The 21,948-nt window shown below is 40.9% G+C and overlaps 1 protein-coding gene across 4 annotated transcripts in view; it reads right to left on the bottom strand.

Moving 5' to 3' along the window:
- The window catches only part of LOC148349859 (voltage-gated potassium channel subunit beta-3), a 100,927-nt gene that overhangs the window by 25,598 nt on the left and 53,381 nt on the right, over positions 1-21,948 (bottom strand). For all 4 annotated transcript variants that reach the window (XR_015847337.1, XM_088321265.1, XM_088321267.1 and 1 more), the window contains 6 exons: positions 10,345-10,388; positions 10,221-10,258; positions 10,048-10,127; positions 5,813-5,857; positions 4,332-4,376; positions 4,212-4,255 (listed from right to left, as the gene is read on the bottom strand). Coding sequence is in view for 3 of the 4 variants with exons in the window: in XM_088321265.1 (XP_088177391.1) it covers positions 4,212-4,255; positions 4,332-4,376; positions 5,813-5,857; positions 10,048-10,127; positions 10,221-10,258; positions 10,345-10,388 (296 nt within the window). In the remaining variant the exon portion in view is untranslated. The remainder of the gene's footprint in view (positions 1-4,211; positions 4,256-4,331; positions 4,377-5,812; positions 5,858-10,047; positions 10,128-10,220; positions 10,259-10,344; positions 10,389-21,948) is intronic.

Here is a 21,948-nt window from a genome sequence, read left to right as displayed (position 1 = left end):
ACAGGGGAGCAAGTAGCCAAACCCTTGAAGCCCATCTTCCACAAATAAGTTAAACTTCACTTTATTTATATTTATAGAGGATAATATTTTATGAAATTTTATTTTTTAGTACAAAACAATACAGGTTACTTATACAAGCCTTAAACATACTTATATAAACCTTAAGCATACAAAATATAGCACTGATAGAGATAGATAGATAGATAGATAGATAGATAGATAGATAGATAGATAGATAGATAGATAGATAGATAGATAGATAGATAGATAGATAGATAGATACTTTATTCATCCCCTAAGGGAAATTCACATTTCCAGCAGCATCCCTGAGCTGAGAACAGTACAATAAAAAAGCCAAAAGAATACAATATACAAATACCCAGTGTGACGTGCAAATGCCCACTGTAGCGTGTTATATAGAGTAACTAAATAGTGCTACACAGAATACATATTGCAGTAAGATTCGGTAATATCCAATGTAGGTGGTGTGGTTTAATGTGGGCCTTTACTCTGCCGGGTGGAGTTAAAGAGCCTCATGGCATGAGGAAGAAAAGATCTCTTCAGTCTGTCCGTAGTACAAGACAGTGACAGCAGTCTGTCGCTGAAACTGCTCTTCTGTCTGGAGATAATGCTGTGTAGTGGATGCGATGGATTGTCCATGATTGACCTCAGCTTTTTCAGTGCTCGTCTCTCAGCTACTGTTGTTAGGCTGTCCAGCTCTTTGCCCACAACAGAGCTCGCTTTCCTAGCCAGTTTATTGAGACGAGAGGCATCCTTCTTCTTGACGCTGCCTCCCCAACACGTTGCCGCATAGAAGAGGGCGCTTGCCACTACTGTCTCATAGAATATTTTCAGGAGCTTTTTGCAGATGTTGAAGGAGGCCAGCCTTCTGAGGAAGTAAAGTCGGCTTTGCCCTTTTCTACATAGAGCTTCTGTGTTGGCAGTCCAGTCCAGTTTGTTGTCCAGCTGCACACCCAGGTAGTTTAGTTTATTTTGTCTTTTATTAGCATATTTGGTATTGGAGTAATCCAAAAGTAATTGAAAATAATCAAGTTAAAGTAACCCTACCCAACGCTGCTTACAAATGATCGTCCATGATCGTAAGTAGGGCAGCGTCTTTATGGTAATGTGTGTTTTCCATTGGAGCCTTGTCCCTCCAAGATAAGGGTGAACAAACTACAGCCCGTGAACCACATGCAACTCTGCAGGCTTTTTAATCCGGTCCGCCAAACGGCACTGCTCAAAACTCCTGACAATATATGTAGAAGTATTACTGAATTAAAAAAAAGGTTTTGCTGCTCACTTTGTCCCCATTGTCCCTTTGTGTGTCTACTACAAAAATTCTACAAAATTTCTACAAAACCAAGTATCAAATTTAGCGCTTAAAACAAGGACCTCATATAGTATTTTGCTTTCATATTGAAAAGGCAAAATTACTACAGAAATATTACAGAAATAATATAATACAGAAATACAACTACAGATACTATAGAATAAACACTACAGAAATACCACTAAAAGCTGCAGAAATATGACGAAAATACTGCAAAAATACGACTAATCTAAATAACATATTCAGTGCTAAAAACAGGGACCCAATACATTATTTGCTTTCATTCTGAAAAAAAAAACATGTAATGGAAATACTACAGTAGTACTTTAATACAGAAATACTACTACAAAAATAGCATATACATACTACAGAATTACTTCAAAATACTGCAGAAATAGCAGAAAAACAATACTACAGAAATACCACAAAAATATCACAATGTCATGTCCTGCACAGTTGTCATGGCGCCCAGCTGGCCCCGCGTCTTGACACCGGCTGACCTGCATTTTCCTGATTACTCCTATGGGTACTTAAACGCGCCTTTTGGAACTGCCCGCGGCCAGATCATTGTGTACCCCTTGTTGAAAACCTGTTCATGCTTGTTTGATTTGAGTAATGCCTAAATTGTAATTTTGCCTGCCTTTGAGCCTGATTTGTTTTGTTTTTGGTCTGTTTGTGTGTTGGACAACTTTTCTTTCTCAATTAAAGTGACAGATCATCTACGCAAATGAGTTCCAATTTCCTGCTTCCCGGTCCGTTTCGTGACACACAACATTACTAATAAACTAAATAGCAAATTTAAAACAGGGATCAAATATATTTCTTTGCTTTCATTCAAAATAATAATAATGAAATACTACTGTAATACCAAAATACTCAAATACTTCAGAAACACTACAACACATCTACACCAATACTACCGAAATATTACTGAAATACAACAAAAAGACATCTACATTATTACTACAAAATAATATGGACTATTACAAAAAGAGTACACTGAAAATACTACTAAATCCAAATTCTTTTTATCTTTTTAATCTTTTATCTTTACAGTCAAAATGTGTAACTGGAGTGCCACGTCCAATGTCGTTGTCACAATATGTTCAACCTATTTTGTAGCAATCATAATAAAGGTACAGTGGAACTCGGTTCTCGACCATAATCCGTTCCATTTCTTTGTACGAAAACCGATTTGTACGATCACCGAAGTAGTTTTTTCCCATTAAAAGTAATGTAAAATTGTTTTAATCCGTTCCAACACCCTAGATGTTTACCACGAAAGTAAACATGAAGCTAACCCAGGCTAATCGTACGTTCGCGTTAGCGTAATCTTCCGTACGAAAGATTACGCTAACATGAACGTGTAAAAATAAAAAAATCAGGTCGTTTACACGTCATTTAGCACCCGGGTCTCCACAACAAGTGGTGAGCGGTTAAAGGATAAAGAAAAGAATTATGAGTAGGATTTCTTACCTTGGCGGTTGTCTGCAGAAGCCATGCTGTATTCCTGAAAGAAGGGAAACTCGCACACCTTCTTCATATTTTGCTATTATTTCTTTCTTAAATGCAATAGTTGTACGCACTACTCCTCTTTTTTCACCTGTAGCAACTTTGCTGCTTGCACCAACCTTCTTCCGAGGCATAATTAGGAGTTAAAACACTCCCTTCACCGCTTTTGAAAAACGAAAGCAGAGAAGGAGTGCGCGTTGCCGTGACAACAGTTCTTCACGAGGGGTGGGGGCAATCTACACTCGTACGCCTCTCAGCATCGCCCCTAGCGTACCGGCGTTCAAACTCCGATTTTTTGAACGAAAAGCGAAGCAAGAATTTATCGAAATTTTTGGTCGAGAACCGATTTGTTCGAACTGAGAGGCGTTCGAAAACAGAGGTTCCACTGTATATTCTATTCTATTCTTCTAATCAAGTCAAGTCACATTTATTTATATAGCCCTAAATCACAAAAATGTCTCAAAGGACTGCACAGGATTACAATTTCACAATTACCTGATCTTAAACCAACATGCGGGCAAGAAACAACTCAAAACCTCAGCGTGAGGAAAAGAGAAACCTTGAGAAGGGACATCACAAGTGGTCATCCCCCTTTCAGGATGACCAGGGTGAATTAGAATTCTATTCTACAGTTATACCTACAAAAATACCGCTACATGATACAGAAATACTACTACAGAAATACTAAAAAAAAATCCTAAAAAAATAATACTACAAAAATAATACAGAAATATTACAGAAATTCTACAAAACTACATCTACACTATTACAACAAAAAACTGTGGAGTATTACAAAACTGCTACTATGGAAATACTACAAAAATATGACCACAATACTACAAAAGTACTGCTACAGAAATACTATAATACAGACATATTAACACAGAAATACTACAAAAACGCTACTGTGGAAATAGTCCAAAAATAATATTACAGTAATACAACAAAAAATTATTTAAATGGTTCCATTCTACAAAAAAATACTACTATAGAAATTCTACAACAATAATTAATGTCAGAATAACAAATCTAACAAAAATACTACAGAAATACTACAATAATAAATCTACAGTAATACTAGACAAATAATAGAGTAACACTACAAAAATTCTACAGAAATAATAGAAAACCCTAACAACAGAAATACTACAGGAATGCTACAAATAACACAACTAGAGTAATAGCACAAAACTGAATATTAAATTTAGTTCTTCAAGCAGGGACCCAAGCGTTTTAAAAGCTTAATGAGACTAATCTATTTCAAAAGAAATATAACATGTAAATGTGTGCGTGTATATTTATTCATAAATGATAACAAATTTACATAATCCGTTTAAATGGTAAATGCGGAGTATTGGAACTCTACCTTCTATGATGTGCTTTCGGGAGAGGCCTCGTTCTGTTTCTGCTCTGTGCACACAAAAGTACATTCTTATACAAATCATATCAAGGTAATACTTTTTTTTTTAAACACTTAAATACTTACTGGCCTCCCCAGTAGATCTTTGTGGTAATTACAAAGCTTGAGCGTCTGTTAGAAAATAGAAATTATGTGAGTAAATTGAAAGAAGTGTGGTGAGAAGATGATTATTTCAAAACACCAAAAAATAAGGAACATTATAAAGAAAAGGCCAAGAAAGGCATGTAGCATAAATTCAAAATGAAAGTCATTGTTTTTGTTTTGGACTATGGCTACAAAAGACCTTCTGTAGAATACTCCCCGGAAATCTAAAAAGGCGCTATTAAGACAAATTGTTTAAAATATTCAGATTCTAATGTGTGTACAAAGTAGTAAGGTGCACTCAGGTGGGAAGCTGATGTACAGCCTCACCTGTACTGGAAATGTAAATAAATTAAAAAAAAAAGTTATACTGTTTCATTTAACTTCATAATTATACTATTTTTTCAAAATGTCTGCATTTTTACACCAGATTATCATTAATACAGTTATTATGTAACTTATTACTATGCTGAGCATCTGGAGATGCAGAGTGAGGCATTCTCTTGCCTCATGGCAGAGGGCAAAAATATTTAAATAAATGTATTTGTAAATGTATTGCCCTGTATTGCAACTGTTTTTCTTTAATAAATAGGCGACTGTGTTTAAAATGTAATACAATGCTAAAAACGGGTGTAACGTAATTAGGAAGTGTTCTACATACATATTTTGTGCTTATATTAGCTTTAAGTTGAAATGTGTAGTGAAATAATACTAATTCCGGTTCTGCCAGCTTAACTCAACAAAGACTCAGACAATGGCTTATAGGACTGCTGCATGTCCAGTCCATGCCCATCCACGTTGAAGGATTGACGAGGTAAATTTCTAAAAGTGTTTATATGATGTATAAACAACTATATATTGTATTGGTTCAGACAGATGTAAAGTTTATGCACTTTATTTTCGTGAACTTAGTGGCACACTGTCTCAATGCATTGTATTGTACTTTTACAGTTTTTACCATTCAGAGAAGGTAATTAAAATTTCAATATCACGTCCAATGCAGTCACAGTCTTTCTTTGATAGTTTATCTCGATGTCATAATGATGAAACTTCAGGAAATCTGACTGTGCCTCACAACCTCACCGCACGTAACTGCTACAAAGTAGTGTGAGTTTTTGCTTACGTTTCAGGTAAACCTTCAAAAGGTAGCATCATTTTTCTTTGCAAATACTGAATCACCATGGCTACAGCATGCATTAAATAAAGAGCCCAAAATAGCTTTTCATTTTACTTATTTTTTCTATTAGTAGGTTGAGCTATGTGTTGTACAAAAGACAAAAATTCCCCCCAAAACACAAAAGAGTATTTCCTATTTAGCATTAGAATGATGGATAAACACGGCAGTGCCTCTGATGGCCAAGGTGATATTAGGCAAAACTGGAAGTAAAGCTGCCACTAGAATGCATTACAATGTAGCAAATCAACGTATTAGTATCGTTCATCAAAATGAATAGATTCAACATGACCTCCATCCTTTCTTTTTGATTATGCTTCCCAGTGTGATCTCAGCCCTGTGGAGAGACACAATACAGACATCTTATTTTATAATACAGCACTTTCTGCAATTGTTTTACTCCCTCAATTAGATTACTGGACTGTCTCAGAAAATTTGAATATTGTGATAAAGTTCTTTATTTTCTGTAATGCAATTAAAAAAACAAAAATGTCATACATTCTGGATTCATTACACATCAACTGAACTATTTCAAGCCTTTTATTATTTGAATATTGCTGATTTTGGCTTACAGCTGAAAAAAACTCAAAAATCCTATCTCAAAATATTAGAATACTTCCTCAGACCAAGTAAAAAAATAATTTTATAACAGCAAAACTAAATCAAACATTTGAAAATGTCCATTGATGCACTCAGTACTTGGTTGGGAATCCTTTTGCACGGATTACTGCATCAATCCGGCGTGGCATGGAGGCAATCAGCCTGTGGCATTGCTGAGGTGTTATTGATGCCCAGGATGCTTCGATAGCGGCCTTCAGCTCATTTGCATTTGTAGGTCTGGTGTCTTTCATCTTCTTCTTAACTATACCCCACAAATTCTCGATGGGGTTCAGGTCAGGGGAATTAGCAGGCCAATCAAGGACAGTGATGCCATGGTCAGTGCACCAGTTACTGGTGGTTTTGGCACTGTGGGCAGGTGCCAGATCATGCTGGAAAATGAAATCCTCATCTCCATAGAGCTTTTCAGCAGATGGAAGCATGTAATGCTCTAAAATCTCTTGGTACACAGTTGCATTTACTCTGGACTTGATGAAACACAGTGGACCAACACCAGCAGCTGACATGGCTCCCCAAACCATTGCTGTCTGTGGGAACTTCACACTGGATTTCAAGCAACTTGGATTTTGCTCCTCTCCAGCCTTTCTCCAGACTCTGGCGCCTTGACTTCCAAATGAAATGCAAAACTTGCTTTCGTCTGAAAAGAGGACTTTGGACCACTCTGCAACTGTCCAGTGCTTCTTCTCCATAGCCCAAGTCAGACGCTTCTTCCGTTGTCTTGAGTTCAGAAGTGGCTTGACCATGGGAATACGGCTATTGTAGCCCATTTCCCGGACACGTCTGTGAACTGTGGCTTTTGATACCTGGACTCCAGCTTCAGCCCACTGTCTTTGAAGCTCCCCCAAATTCTGGAAGCGGCTCTTCTTCACAATTTTGTTAAGGCTGCGGTCATCTCTCTTGTTTGTGCAGCATTTCCGGCCACATTTTTCCCTTCCAACAGACTTTTTGTGGATATGCTTTGAAACTGCACTCTGTGAACAGCCTGCTCTTTGAGAAATTTATTTTTGTGTCTTACCCTCCTGATGGAAGGTATCAATGATGGTCCTCTGGACAGCAGTCAGATCAGCAGTCTTCCCCATACTTGTGATTTAGTTTACTGAACCAAGCTGAGTGATTTTAAGGCTCAGGAAACCCTCGCAAGGTGTTTCGAGTTAATTAGATTATTCAGGTGATTAGTTGAATAGCCTACTTGTATACTTTTTCATGATATTCTAATATTTTGAGATAGGATTTTTGAGTTTTCTTAAGCTGTAAGCCAAATTCAGCAATATTCAAATAATAAAAGGCTTGAAATAGTTCAGTTGATGTGTAATGAATCCAGAATGTATGACATTTTCGTTTTTTTAATTGCATTACAGAAAATAAAGAACTTTATCACAATATTCTAATTTTCTGAGACAGTCCAGTATATACTGTAAAATTCGGACTAAAAGCCGCCACTTATTTTCTACATCTTATAGACTGTTGCTTAGAATAAGATGTGGTGGCATGGCTCAATGTGTTACTTTACTAACTTAGCTGGCTTAGAACTGGTGCGGACCAAGAAAATCCGACAGTTCAATAAAAACAAAGCATTGTGAGGGCCCGTGGCAGGGTGATGACGCAATGTGATTTCTGCCTGATGTTCTGAATGTCAAAGTAAAGATAGTCAATAAAGTTCGGGGAAACAGTTTGACCATGTCTTTTTTTGGTAGCCAAATGCTTTGTCATCTAATTAGTGATGAACATGAATGAATGAATTAAATTCCTACGGTTCCTATGGCGGAAGATCACAATCCGTGGGTAAAAAAACACATTGTGCCGCGACTAAGACACTCGTTTGCAGACTGTTACTGCAGCTATCAATCTTAATTAACTAGCGCAGCAGTCATTCTTAGTTAAATTTGCATTACCATATACGCAGGAGTGTGACAAAAACTTTCTCCAAGCAAAACTCAATTTACTGTTGTTTGGTTGGTTGGTTATATCCCTTAAAAACTCAGGTCGTAGGGACACCATATTCTGTGGTGTGTCTTGGGTAAGTACAGCCTGGACTGATTAAAAATCAGAAACCCGTACAATTGCAACAGCCTGTACTATACACATGCAGAGCCATGTGACGATCTTGAGCTCCCTCATCCCTTGCACATGTTAAAAAGTGTGAGAGAGAGAGAGAGAGAGAGAATACCAAGTATTGCTACTTTTACATTAAAAAAATCATTAAACATGCCGACACTAGTTACTAATGAGGGATACATGATAATTATTTGGCTGACAGTTTGTTGCCTGATAATAGTTTAATATGACGTCACAGTTTTTGGCCCTGCTGCAACACTTAAATATTCAATCAGCCTGCACTACTCATTATAAAGATTCTAAATATTTAAGGGTAATGTGTTTTTTATGTAGTAGTAACAATACTTGTTCTCCTCTATATCACTTTGTCATGTACACAAGGGATGGGAGAGCTTAAAATCAGTCCCATGGCACAGTAAGTGTACAGGCTGTTGTGTTTGTACAGGCTTCTGAATTCTAGTCAGTACAGTGTTAGATTATTAAAATAGGTCACTGAGTATGTTGTCACCATAACATGAGTTTTCCAGCTATATTGTATATTATTTACTCATCACATCATTACTTTGTTGATCAGATTATTCATTTTAGTTGTTGTAAATGCACATCATATTTATCCACATATTTTAGTGAAGTATTTACTTGCTGTTTCCTTTAATATCAGTACTTGCACAGTACAGTTATCATGCAACCCTGACGTAAATCTTGTAGAGGGAGTTCTTGTCCGCAGCAATGAAAAGAAATGAAATGATCTGCATTTATATAGAGCTTTTCAAGTCAATGAAGACTTCCCAAAGCGCTTTACAATGTGTTTCACATTTACCCATTTACACACACTCACACACCAATAGCGGCCAACCTGCTTATTGGGGGCATTCCAATTTTTTTTTTTTTTTTTTTTTTTTTTTTTGGTATCCTGAAAGAAATAAAGTTTCCATGCAAGTTGCTGGTAGGTCTAGGCACCCGTAACTTATATCTGTGACCAAGTAAACCATCATCAACACGACAGAACTCAAAATTAGGGGTGCAGCCATTAGGGGTTCAGTGTCTTACCCAAAGACACTTCGACATGTAACACGGAGGAGCCGGGATTCGAATCTGCGATCTCTTGATCCCAAGACGGGCGCTTTACCTCCAGAGCTAATGCCGCCCCCAATGGTCTTATGATACAACCATGAAGCTTTAGGTGTGTGCAGTTTTAACAAAAGTCTCTTGTTCATTGAGATCCTTTTTTTCAATCTTTTAATGTGAGTTCCGACGAGAGCCTGTTAGAGTTTCATTTTACGTTTTGTTAAATCCACGACTTTTACCTATAAAACAGGGGGAGAAACATTCTTGCATGCCTTTTGGGTGGAGCGCACTCCTGGTCATCTTGGTGGGAGGGCGCTTCCCATCGACTTGTCCTGAGTGCACTGATTTTATCATTATTTTGAAACTTTGTAATAAATGTCCTCAACTGCATTGCTTCTCTCCAGCTCTATTTTTTCAAAGTTTGGTCTTGGAAAAGAACACGCGGCGACACATCAAAATGTATTTCGCCTTTAACAGTAAAGTGAGCTTTGTTGTAAGAATAGTTTTGTTGCACACCTGCTTAAATGTTAATGCCAATTTAATTAATATTGACTACTTTGCTAGTTGTTTGAAATTTAGAGATGCCACAAACAAGTGTTTTAATGACGGCACAATATGTTACTATTCTGTAGAAGATACACCTGCTATTTTAAAAAATGTAAGACATGGACGTGAATATGTTTATTTTATGACTGATTAGCGGATTAAAATCAAATGCACATTGTAGTTCAAAATCTATGGTATAGGGAGGGAGACATCGGGATGAGATTTAATATGAATTCTGACCTTCCTGAAGCGTAAACCTCTGCAGTGTCAAACAGATTGACGCCATTCTCATATGCTAAAGTCATCAAGTTTTCTGCCATCTGAGAGGAGAAAATACACATTGAGAAAAAAACACATTGTGATGTGAATTAACAATAACCGTATTGTACCCCAAAATCAAAAGAACGTCTCACCTCATCAGATATTTGTGATCCAAACGTCACCCATGTGCCTGAATGATAGAGAAGTGAGCGATGTGCGTTACCTTCAAGGTCATTGAAGAAAACAGAAAATTGTATTTACTCATTGGGAATTTACCTAAGCCAAGGCAGGAAACACGCAGGCCAGACTTGCCCAGATTTCTGTGAGGAGACAAAGAGTGGACACAAGGTCAGAAGTGGGAGAGGGACCATGCCACAAACATCCTATTGTCACGTTTTTGTTATTGTTTGTGGAATGTGTCATTAACACTGAAAAAATACCAAAGTGGATAGCTGAAGTTTATGACTTCCCCACCAGTTGCTTAGTTAATTTTATCCACACTACTTTCAGGCTATATGTTGATGAAGAGATCCTTGGTTTACTGAAGAATCGAGGTCACTCAAACAAGGTTGCAGGAAACTTGAACGAAAATGGCGCACTACAAAGCTGAAGGTCTTCCAACTGGCCTGACAGCTTGCTGAAATAAAAAGCAGCTTTTGCCTTAGCTAAAGCATCGTTTTTCTCTAAGATTATTATTGTACATAAAGATAATCCGAAATTTTTGTTCGACACAATTTTCGCAACTTACTAGACAGCAACTTAACCCAAATTGTTCTACTTACTCTGCTAATGACTTTATGTTATTTTTAATAAGAAGATTCAAATAGTCCGGAATGAAATTTTAAATGAACGTTCTGCAACTCCGTCCTACCTTAAAGATTTTTGGTCAGGACCGTGTCGGTGGCTGTTCAGAAATGTTGTTTCAATGATTTGTCCCTTGATAGTCTTACACAGATGGTCAGTAGGGCCAAAGGAACTACTTGCCTCCTTGATCCGTTTCTGGCTTTACTGGTGAAAGATCTGTTTGTGATCTTAGGACCTTCAGTTTTAAATATAATTAATATATCGCTATCCTCGGCTATTGTTCCCATAGCCTTCAAGTCTGCTATCATTAACCCCACGCTTAAGCGACCTAACCTTGACCCAGAAAGCCTAGGTAATTATAGGCCAGTGCCAAATCTGCCATTTTTTTGCAAAATTACTTGAAAAGGTAGTTGAACAGAAGCTGAATGACATTATGTCGCAAAATAATCTCTTTGAAAAATTCCAGTCAGCATTTTAAGAAAATCACTCTACTGAGACAGCCGTGGCTAAGGTAACCAAGATAACTTTTAGCAATAGATTCCAGTGCCTCTTCAATGCTACTGCTGCTGGATCTCAATGCTGCTTTTGATACTGTGGACCACAACATATTACTTGTTCGTCTGGAATGCATCAGTATCTTAGGAACCATACTCTCGTGGTTTAGGTCCTACCTGTCAGACAGGACGCAATGTGTCAACTACGGCAATCTGACCTAGTGGTGATATGAGGAAGAAGGATGTTCACAATGTTTGTGTACTCTTACTCAATGCTAAATCTATTCCACCCTGGTCATCCTGGAAGGGGGATCACCACTCAAGGTTTCTTTTTTCCTCACGCTCAGGTTTTGAGGTTTTCCTTGCCCGCATGTTGGTTTAAGATCAGGCGGTGGTGTAATTGTAATGCTGTGCAGTCCTTTGAGAGATCTTGTGATTAAGGGCTATACAAATAAATGTTACTTGAGATCAATGCAATACAGTGAATGCTAATGAGGTAGGAAAAGAACACGGGCACTTTCAGATGTACGTAATGCTTATTTTGCACCAAATCTCTTCTTAGCATAAATGTTGATTGCAGTAAAATTGCATTTGCAAGGATGATGAACAAAATTCAGGCTGTTTTTTTAATTTGAGGGCAACAGAATAAAGCATACAAAAGCCACCTTAGATTTCTTAGAAATCAGTAAATCAAGCATTTAGATATTGGTGTACATTTCTGGATAACAGTATAGCATTAGTATTGTGTTATGTCACAGTTAACGATTAAAGGATCCCTTAAATGTCTGGATATTAGGGGCACCACTGACAGTTCCTAGGCTATTTTGGGGTTGTGGCAAAGTTGGCACCGGTCCATTCCTTGATGTTGTGACACTAGTAATTCTTCTGCCTCCCCTGGACTGTGCTTTGGGAAATGACCTTAGTCAGCCCTCCTTTCATCCATCCATTATCTTCCGCATCGGGTTGCGGGGGAAGCAGCCTTAAAAGGGAAGCCCAGACGTCCCTATCTCGAGCCACCTCCTCCAGCTCATCCGACGGGATCCCGATGCAGCCGAGAGTGTCCTGGGTCTCCCCCGGGGCCTCCTGCCAGTGGGACATGCCCGGAAGACCTCCCGGAGGAGGCGTCCAGGAGGCATCCTTATCAGATGCCCGAGCCACCTCAACTGGCTCCTCTCAATGCGGAGGAGCATTGTCTCTACACAGAGTCCCTCCTGGATTACTGAGCTTCTCACCTTATCTCTAAGGGAAAACCCAGACACCCTGCGGAGGAAACTCATTTCGGCCACTTGTATCCGGGATCGTGTTCTTTTGTTCATAACCCAAAGTTCATGACCACGGGTGAGGGTAGGAACGTAGATCGACCGGTAGATCGAGAGCTTTGCCTTTCGGCTCAGCTCCCTCTTCACCACTACGAACTGGTACAGGGTCCGAATGACGGCAAACGCTGCAACGACCTGTCTGTCGATCTCCCGTTCCATCCTACCCTCACTCGTGAACAAAACCCCAAGATACTTGAACTCCTCCACTGGGGCAGGATCTCATCCCCAACCTGGAGGGAGGATGCCACCCTTTTCTGGCTGAGTACCATAGTCTCTGACTTGGAGGTGCTGATCCTCATCTCGGCCACTTCACACTCAGCTGCAAATCGCTCCAGCGAGAGCTGAAGATCACGGCTTGAGGAAGCCAACAGCACCACGCCATCTGCAAAAAGCAGTGACGCAATGCTGAGGCCCCCAAACCGGACTCCATTCCCACCAAGGCTGCGCCTAGAAATTCTGTCCATAAAAGTTATGAACAGAATCGGTGACAAAGGGCAGCCCTAGCGGAGGCCAACCCTTAACGAATCCGACTTACTGCCGGCAATACGGACTCTGGCACCGGGCATACAGGGACCGCACAGCCCGGATAAGACTGTGCGGTACCCCACACTCCCGATCACCCCCCACAGGGCCTCCCAAGGAACACGGTCGAATGCCTTCTCCAAGTCCACAAAACACATGTAGACTGGACAGGCAAACTCCCATGCATCCTCAAGGACCCTGCAGAGTGTATAGGGCTGATCCAGTGTTCCACAGCCTGGACGAAGACCACACTGTTCCTCCTGAATCCGAGATTCGACCTCCTGGCGGGCCCTCCTCTCCAGTACCCCTGAATAGGTTGAGAAGTGTGATTCCCCTGTAGTTGGAACACACTCTCCAGTCCCCCTTCTCAAAGAGGGGAACCACCACCCCAGTCTGCCAGTCCAGAGGCACTGTCCCCGATGTCCACGTGATGTTGCAGAGGCGTGTCAACCATGACATGCCCACAACATCCAGAGCCTTAATGAACTCGGGCGGATCTCATTGACCCCCAGGGCCCTGCCACCGAGGAGCTTTTTGACCACCTCGGTGGTCAGAGATACGAGAGCCCAGTTCAGAGTCTCTGCTTCCCCAGAGGAAGACGTGTCTGTGGGATTGAGGAGGTCTTCGAAGTACTCCGCCCAACGATTCACAACGTCCCAGGTCGAGGTCAGCAGCGCCCCATCGACACTATACACAGTGTCAATGGCACACCGCTCCCCACTAAGACGCCGACTGGTGGACCAGAATTTCCTCGAAGCCGTTCGGAAGTCGGCTTCCATGGCCTCGCCAAACTCCTCCCATGCCCGAGTTTTTGCCTCAGCAACCGCCGAAGCCGCATTCTGCTTGGCCAGCCAATACCTGCCAGCTGCTTCAAGAGTCCCACAGGCCAGGAAGGCCCTATAAGACTCTTTCTTAAGCTTGACCCTCACAACACGCTTGGGTCTGCCGGGTCGGACCGGCATCTTCCCCTACCATCGAAGCCAACTCACCACCAGGTGGTAATCAATTGACAGCTCCGCCCCACTCTCCGACGAAACAACGACAAAGTCGATCATCGAACTACGGCCTAGGGTGTCCTGTTGCCAAGTGCACATATGGACACCCTTATGTCTGAACATGGTGTTCGTTATGGACAAACCATGAAGGCCACAGAAGTCCAATAACAAAACACCACTTGGGTTTAGGTAATGGGGGCCGTTTTTCCCAATCACGCCCCTCCAGGTCTCACTGTCATTGCCCACGTGAGTGTTGAAGTCTCCCAGCAGTACGAGGGAGTCCCCAGGGGGTGCGCTCTCAAACACCCTCCAAGGACTCCAAGAAGGGTGGGTACTCTGAACTGCTATTTGATGCATAAGTTCCAGAAGGGGGCCCCGGTAACCCGCGTCCGGGCGAGGGAGATTGTAGACCAGGGGTCGGCAAATACATTAAAGGTGTGTGTGTGTGTTTCAAATTTTGATAGTTTCTAAAATAAGATTTTATTGATGAATGGTATGGTAGCTGTCCATATCCAGTGTTTGAAATAATGTCTGCGCGGACGCCCGGGGCGTGCATCTTTTATGTCGGGCGTACAACTTTCACAACGTCTCTGCCCGGGTGGCCGACAACTTTTTCAAGAAAGAAAAAAAAACTATTTTCCAATCAAACGTTTGCTTCATTCAGATTTCGAAATCTGCGTTTGGTTTGGAATTTCCGTTTAGCAATTTGCATACTTGGCAGCTGATCAGAAGACGTCGAATAACTTTGTGCTTCCGGACTTTCCTAAGCATTATAAGGTCACGCATTTGTAGATAATTTTCCAAAGTTGTTCAGGATATGTCAGAGTGTGCAGTTTCCTTATGCGTGAGAAGATAAGCAGGACATTGTGGTTCAGCCTTTAAGCATATTTATTCCTCAACAGCAAGCAAAACGAGAACACGGCTCCATTCAATACAACATGGTAATCGACAATAGCAAAACAAGATATGGTGCGTGCGTAATGACGTCACACAATGGAAAACGTCTTACTGCAATATCACAGGTAAGAGCACTATTAAATTGACAAATCTTAACAAAAGTAGACGCGCAGAGAACACAAGAAAAATTGAGAAGTGGTTAGGAATTGAGCCAAAACCTCAACCCCAGAATAAATATTCAAAGGAAACAAAATTTATGACGCTACAAAACATAAACATACAATAAAAGAATCGTGGAAAGAGGAGTTCACGTGGCTTGTAGCAAACATTGCATGAATGAAGATGAGTAAACACAGGTACATACTGATGGCAGATGGAAAACAGCGATGTCATATCCATGCAATGAATGTTATAAGTAGATTTATAATAAACTTAATATTAAAGTATTGTTCTGTTATATCTGATTATCAATCCTTAATACATTGCAACAATGTTTTGTCTTATTGTGTTTCAAGTTGTGAAAAATAGGGCAGGCAACTTTTTGGCTGGGCAGGCAACTCTTCAGGGTTTCCTTTTACTTATTCCCTTATTGCTTCCAGCGCTTGTTTGCCTGACCGACCGCTTCCTCATATGTCCACCCTGCTGGATTTCCACGCCACAGCTTTCCTGAGGTAAGTACTGGAGCTAAACCCGTCGCTACCCTCTTTCCGTCACACGTTTGTAAGATTCCCCTAATAAAAGTGTTTCTTTAACTGAGCGAATCTCCAGCCTCTTCTGTTAGGGATCTCTGCATTAGTGGCTCTTTCAAATTATCGAAACAAAACGATCACGCCATGACAAGTCAAGCCAGGACCTCAAAAACGGAGTAAGCTGTGGAACTACCCAAAGCACTAGTTAAACAAGCCCCAGAATTAAACTGATCAAGAATTAGCTAAAGGCCAGATCACTATCCCCGAAGACTCCTCCAAAGACACTTCCAAGAGCATCAGACAAATATCTGAACAAGTAGGTTTCCTAACTATAGCGATTAAAAACATGCATAGAACGCATGCTAACCCAGATCCTTCAGCTTCTGTGTCATCCAATCCTTCTCCTTCGTAACGTTCCCAACCCTCCTTCACATGTCGTGGAGCCCTGTTTAGCGAAACCTTGAGACTTTATTCGAGATTAAAATCTCCTTCTTGGGTTTTTGACCCAATGTGGATTATTGTTCAGCCATCTCAGTAACCAAGTGGTAGTACCAAGATAGTACCTAGGCTCCGGTCCATCTTTGATCGACCGTCAGACAGGCAGGGGCAGCCTGTCGTCTTTTCTCCATCAACCAGGGCTCCTGCTCCGTAGCTGACTACACCCTAGAGCAGGGGTGGCCAACCATTCAGTGACTAAGAGCCAATTTTTCTTCTGTGTTACTACAAAGAGCCACATCGTAGTTGTAGACGGAGGAGAGTTGGTTGTTTTTTTTCTTTGTTACTAAAAAGCCACATTATACACATGGGTACACATGAACATAATCCTTTAATCATGTATGCACGCATACACAGATCTCTACTCGGCTAGATCTGATTAAAATAACCACACTAACATTGTGAGCACTGTTTTACACACACAAACTCTCAGTTCAAGCATAACCTCTTTCTCTTACTGTCCTGCTTAGTGAGACTTCTGGCAATCCTTATCTTGAACAATCCTCTTCAAATCTGGGTTGTATTGTGTTACTGCTACTCTAAGCAATTCTTTTAAATGAGTGTCAGTCAGAAGAGATCGATGCTTTGATTTCACATGTTTCAGGACGGAAAACAGACTCACAGACGTACGTTGACCCAATGGACAGTATCTTAGGCGCACCTCGTTTGATGTTGGGGTATTTTTCAATTGGCTTACTTTTACAGAACTCAACTGTACCTTCTCTTAAAAGAGCTTTCAGTCGATCCCCCTCACAAAGGACAACCATCTCCAACTCAGCCGCAGCCTCATCTGTTACGAGTGGGGCTTTCAAACAGTCTGTCTTCGCATTAAATGGGTTGACAAGGAACATAATCTGTGGTCTTTTCTGTTGTAGATCACAGAACCGGGTCGCAAAGCTTTCAGGTTTTCAATCAGTGTTGCGTATCTGTCCTTTTCTTTTTTAGGGCGGCGCTGGTGACTGGCTTTTAGCAGAGTTTGAAAATGTGTTAAAGCTCCCTTTTTAATATTCGCCTTAAACAGCTTTACTTTATTTACAAATGCAAACACACTATGCATCAGGTCAGGCAGCATTTTTAACTTACCCTGCAAGGTAAGGTTCAGTCTGTTCAGGTGGCATACGATGTCGATTAAAAATGCCAGATCCAAAATCCACTTGAGGTCTGAGAGTTTGGGATAGTCCTTGTCCTTCTCTTCCATGAACAGTTTCACTGCATCCAAAAGCTCAAAGAAGCGAGAGAGTACCTAGCTTCTTGACAGCCACCTTACAGTGCAGTGCAGCGGCAGGTCACCTGGAAGCCCTTGGTCCAGCTCAGCAATGATATTCCTGAATTGCCTGCGGTTAGGCTCATGTGTGCAGATGAAGTTGACCATTTCCATCAGAGGTTTCATGACGTCAAAATTTTGTGATTTAGACAAGAGTTGCTGCCTGTGGATGATGCAGTGGAAATCCCAAAAGTCTGAAAATGTTTGATCAGCTTTGCACAGCCCCACAAGCCCGTTCATAGATCCGATCATGGCTGGCGCTCCATCTGTAGCTATTGCAGTTGGTTTCGGTGTGGGTAGAATTAGTTTTGCAAACGCAGCCATCATTGCTTCTTTCACATCTATGCCACGGGTTCTGTCTTTTCATGGCACAATGTCAAAGAGTTCTTTTTTTTTCATTTGACACAGACCGCGCAAATATTGCCAACTGAGGCTTGTCTTGTATGTCACAGCTCTCATCCAATGCCACACTAAAATATTCACATGTTTGAAGGTCAGTGTGCAACTGTGATTCAACAGCTGCATTATTAGCGGATATTCTTCGTTCCATACTGTGGCGAGACAGTTGAATATCTGATATTATCTGTTTTAGTTTGTTGTCTCCAGGAGCCAAGATTTCAAAGGCGTCAATGAGGCATTTTTTAATGTTTTCCCATTTGTTGTATGGATTTTTAGCCCGTGCTATGTTCAAAGTTTACTGATATGATGCAAGTGTTACGGTCTCTGAGTGTTTCATATTTTTTTGGAAACAATGCAACTGTTTTTCTGCCTTGCTTTTCATAGTTAACAACTTTTTCTTACGAAGTTCAGTCCCCCTTGGATATTCCTGTTCGATGTTATGGCAGAGTGAGCTGAAGTGACGCTGACGATTTGAAACTTTGAAATGGGCTAATGCTGCGTCACATATAAGTCAGATAGGCTTGCCATTACGTTCAATAAAAGAATATGAACTATCCCACTCTGCCAAAAACGTACTGTGTTCTTCTTCAAATTTTCGTTTGGCTGTGCTTTTTTCACCTGCCATTTCAAGAGGTAATTTCACGTAAATTGACTACAATACGTTTTGACAAGCAAATATTTTCCCGTCGCTCGTTTGACGCCACTCAAACAGGCTTACATTGTCGTGTGCCATCTAGCTGTAGGGAAGGCAAATGACAGCGCCGGCTAAACATTTTTGATGCATGTCATGTTACAGCTCCTCAAAAGCCGCATTAAACTAGTTTATAACAGGTCCTTAAGAGCCGCATGCGGCTCGCGAGCCGCGGGTTGGCCATCCCTGCCCTAGAGTTAAGGATCCTTGCCTCGGAAAGTCGATGGGACGGCGCCGCCTTGCAGAGCATTTACTACCGTAGGCTTACTGAGGGAATGAAAGACCTACTCGTCGGCGACTCCCCCGACTGATTAGAGGATCTCATTGCCCTCGCTCTTATATTTGATAAGCGGCTACGGGAGCACCTCAAGGTCAGTCCATATCAACACCCTCTGCGTCCTGGCACCACTCAAGTAGTCTCTCCAGAGGCATAAGCGAGATAAGTGGCTGCTTAGGCGAGAGCAACCATTAGGGGGACCCTAAGAGTGCTTAACTTTTTTGGTGCCAACATTGTCCCCATTGTCACTTTGTGTGTCCACTCAATACTTCTAAAGAAATACAACCATTCTACACAGCAACTCCAAAACTAAATATCAAATATGGTGCTTAAAAATGGGGACCTCATAATTTGCTTTCCTTCTGAAAAAAAAAAAAATGTATATAATTACTGCAAAAATACTTCTACAGTAATATTATATTACAAAATATGACTACAAAAATATTTACTCCGAAAACCATACAAAAAGACAACTACAGTAATATTACAAAAATACAAAAGAAATATGACAAAATACTACTATGGAAATACTGTAAATTCTGGACTATAAGCCGCTACTTTTTCCCCAAACTTTCAACCCTGCAGCTTATTCAGTGATGCGGCCAATTTATGTAATTTTTCTAACAGCCGCCAGTGGCGCTCGAGTACAAAAGGTAAGATTTAGACCGGTGGAATATATGCGCCGAGGAAGACAGCAACTTCACTAAAACTGGCTGCATGCGAAAGGCAACTTTTTTGCTAGTCTGCTAGTGGATCCTGACAGCGTGGGGCACCATCAAAAAATCCACCATCACCAAAAAGCTGGTCTGCTGCGTGACTGAGAGGAGGGCACAGAATCAGGAGTGGGTGAAAGTTCCAGCGACAGTGATGGCGCGAGTCCGGCTGCGGGAGCGTGGGACGATGTTTATATGACAAAGTTTCTTTCCGACACTGAGGAAGACGACTTTGATGGCTTCAGTTCTAAGGAGGAAGATGAGGATGGTTTACCGTGATTTTTACAAGTACGGTATGATTTTTAACAGACCCGTTTACTGTGTTGCGAGCGTGTTGCTACCATTAACTGCCCTGTCAGGCACCGTTTGGGATGAAAGTTATATTATTATCATTAAAGATTTGAAACTCTCTCGGTGTTTCGTCTTTCTTTGTAAATATGTGTAACCATGTATAATATGTATTTGCAACTGTATATTTTTGTCAAGTATTTATTTTGGAAACTTATTCTGATTTGTTTTGCACGGGCGACTTCAAACGAAGGGGCGTAACAAACGCGGGCTGACGGGAAGTGGGGACCGGTAAAGGTGAGTGTTAGTGGACACGACGACAATAGTGGATATACATTTTTACCACCCTTACCTTTGGAAATATACACTTTTTTCCTTGGATTACTTTCAACGGGACCCGGACTCTTCAGGTTTGCATCAAACCTTAAGTACCGGTATCATTTTCCGTTCATTTTTGGACTGTGTACCTTAACGAAGGACATTCAGTTACAATCGCGGGACTTAAAGTCAGGTTTGGGTTAATTTTGTGTTTGTGTTACATTCTATTAATGTGGGCGCATGTGGCTTATATACAGGTGCGGCTTGTGTATGGACAAAATCGGTTTTCCTCTTAAAATCTGGTGGGTGCGGCTTATAATCAGGTACGCTCTATAGGCTGGAATTTACGGTACTACAAAAATACTACTAGACTACTGCTTGGGGAATACATCAATTATACTTCTACTTAAATACCAAAAAAAAATGCAAATACATAATACTATAAAATAAAAAACTACTTAAAAAATGTTATTACAAAAGGACAACAGAAACTGCTAGGTACACCTCTAAAAGCATTATTACAAAAATGCTCCTATGGAAATTTCACAAATACTACAGTATCACAGTACAAAAGATATACAACAAACATTCTAATCCAGAAATACTAATTACAAAAGATGGTGAAAAAATAACAGTAGTCAAACAGTGATACTCCAAAAAACTATAATCTACTATCTACTATACTAATACAGAAATACTATGAAAATACTAGATATACAACAAAAAAATCTACTTTTGAAATACAACAAAAGTAATGCAAAAATAATATAACAATTTTACAATTGAAATACTACATAAAAATACTTCAGAAATATTCTAAAAAAATACAAAAAGTAAAACTACACTAACACAAAAAAACTACAGAACTTCAGAAATACTAAAAAAAAACTACATAACAAATGAAGTGCTTAAAACACGCACCTAATGTACTCCATCCAATATCTGCACTGCTTATTCTCAGTAGGGTCGCTGGGGGTGCTGGAGTCCATCCCAGCTGTCTTCGGGCAGTGAGCAGGGGACACCCTGAACTGGTTACCAGCCAGTCGCAGGGCACACAGAGACACACAACTCAGTCGCTCATTTGCTCATTGGGACAATTTGAAGTGGCCAATTAACCTGACATGCGTGTTATTGAAATGTGGAGGAAACCGGAGTGCATGGAGGAAACCCATGCCATCACGGGGAGAACATGCAAACTCCGCACAGCCAAGAAAGGCGGCAGCTTAATTACATCACTGTTAAGAATCCCCTTCTTAGGTCCACTTTCAAGCCACCTACGCACTCCCTTGACAGTGAAAATGCTTACCACCTTATCAGGATACACAAGGGTCATGAATGGAAGATGGCGTTTGAATACTGTGTTATGCCTTTTGGACTCTAACGTGTTCCAAGCCCTGGTGAATGACGTACTGCGTGATGTGCTGAATGTTTTCTTGATGGTCTACCTCAACGACATCCTTATCTTCTCTCGGGACCTGAAAGACTACGGCGACACGTCCGCATGGTCCTGGGGAGGCTGTTGGAGAATCCCATCCATGTCAAAGCCGAGAAGTGTGCCTACCATACATAAACGGTTACCTTCCTGGGAAACGTTTTTTAAGGGAGATGAATGTGGGCAGACCCAGACAAGGTCAGGGCTGTGGTGGAAAGGCCAAGACCTGAGGATCGCACCTAGCTCAGGCATTTTGTCGGGACTCACAGGTTTCGTCCACCGC

This window comes from Urocampus carinirostris, chromosome 17, assembly GCF_059441175.1.
Source record: "Urocampus carinirostris isolate Australia breed hairy pipefish chromosome 17, RoL_Ucar_1.0, whole genome shotgun sequence".
Taxonomy (NCBI): domain Eukaryota; kingdom Metazoa; phylum Chordata; class Actinopteri; order Syngnathiformes; family Syngnathidae; genus Urocampus; species Urocampus carinirostris.
This window is presented reverse-complemented; position numbering and strand designations above follow the sequence as displayed.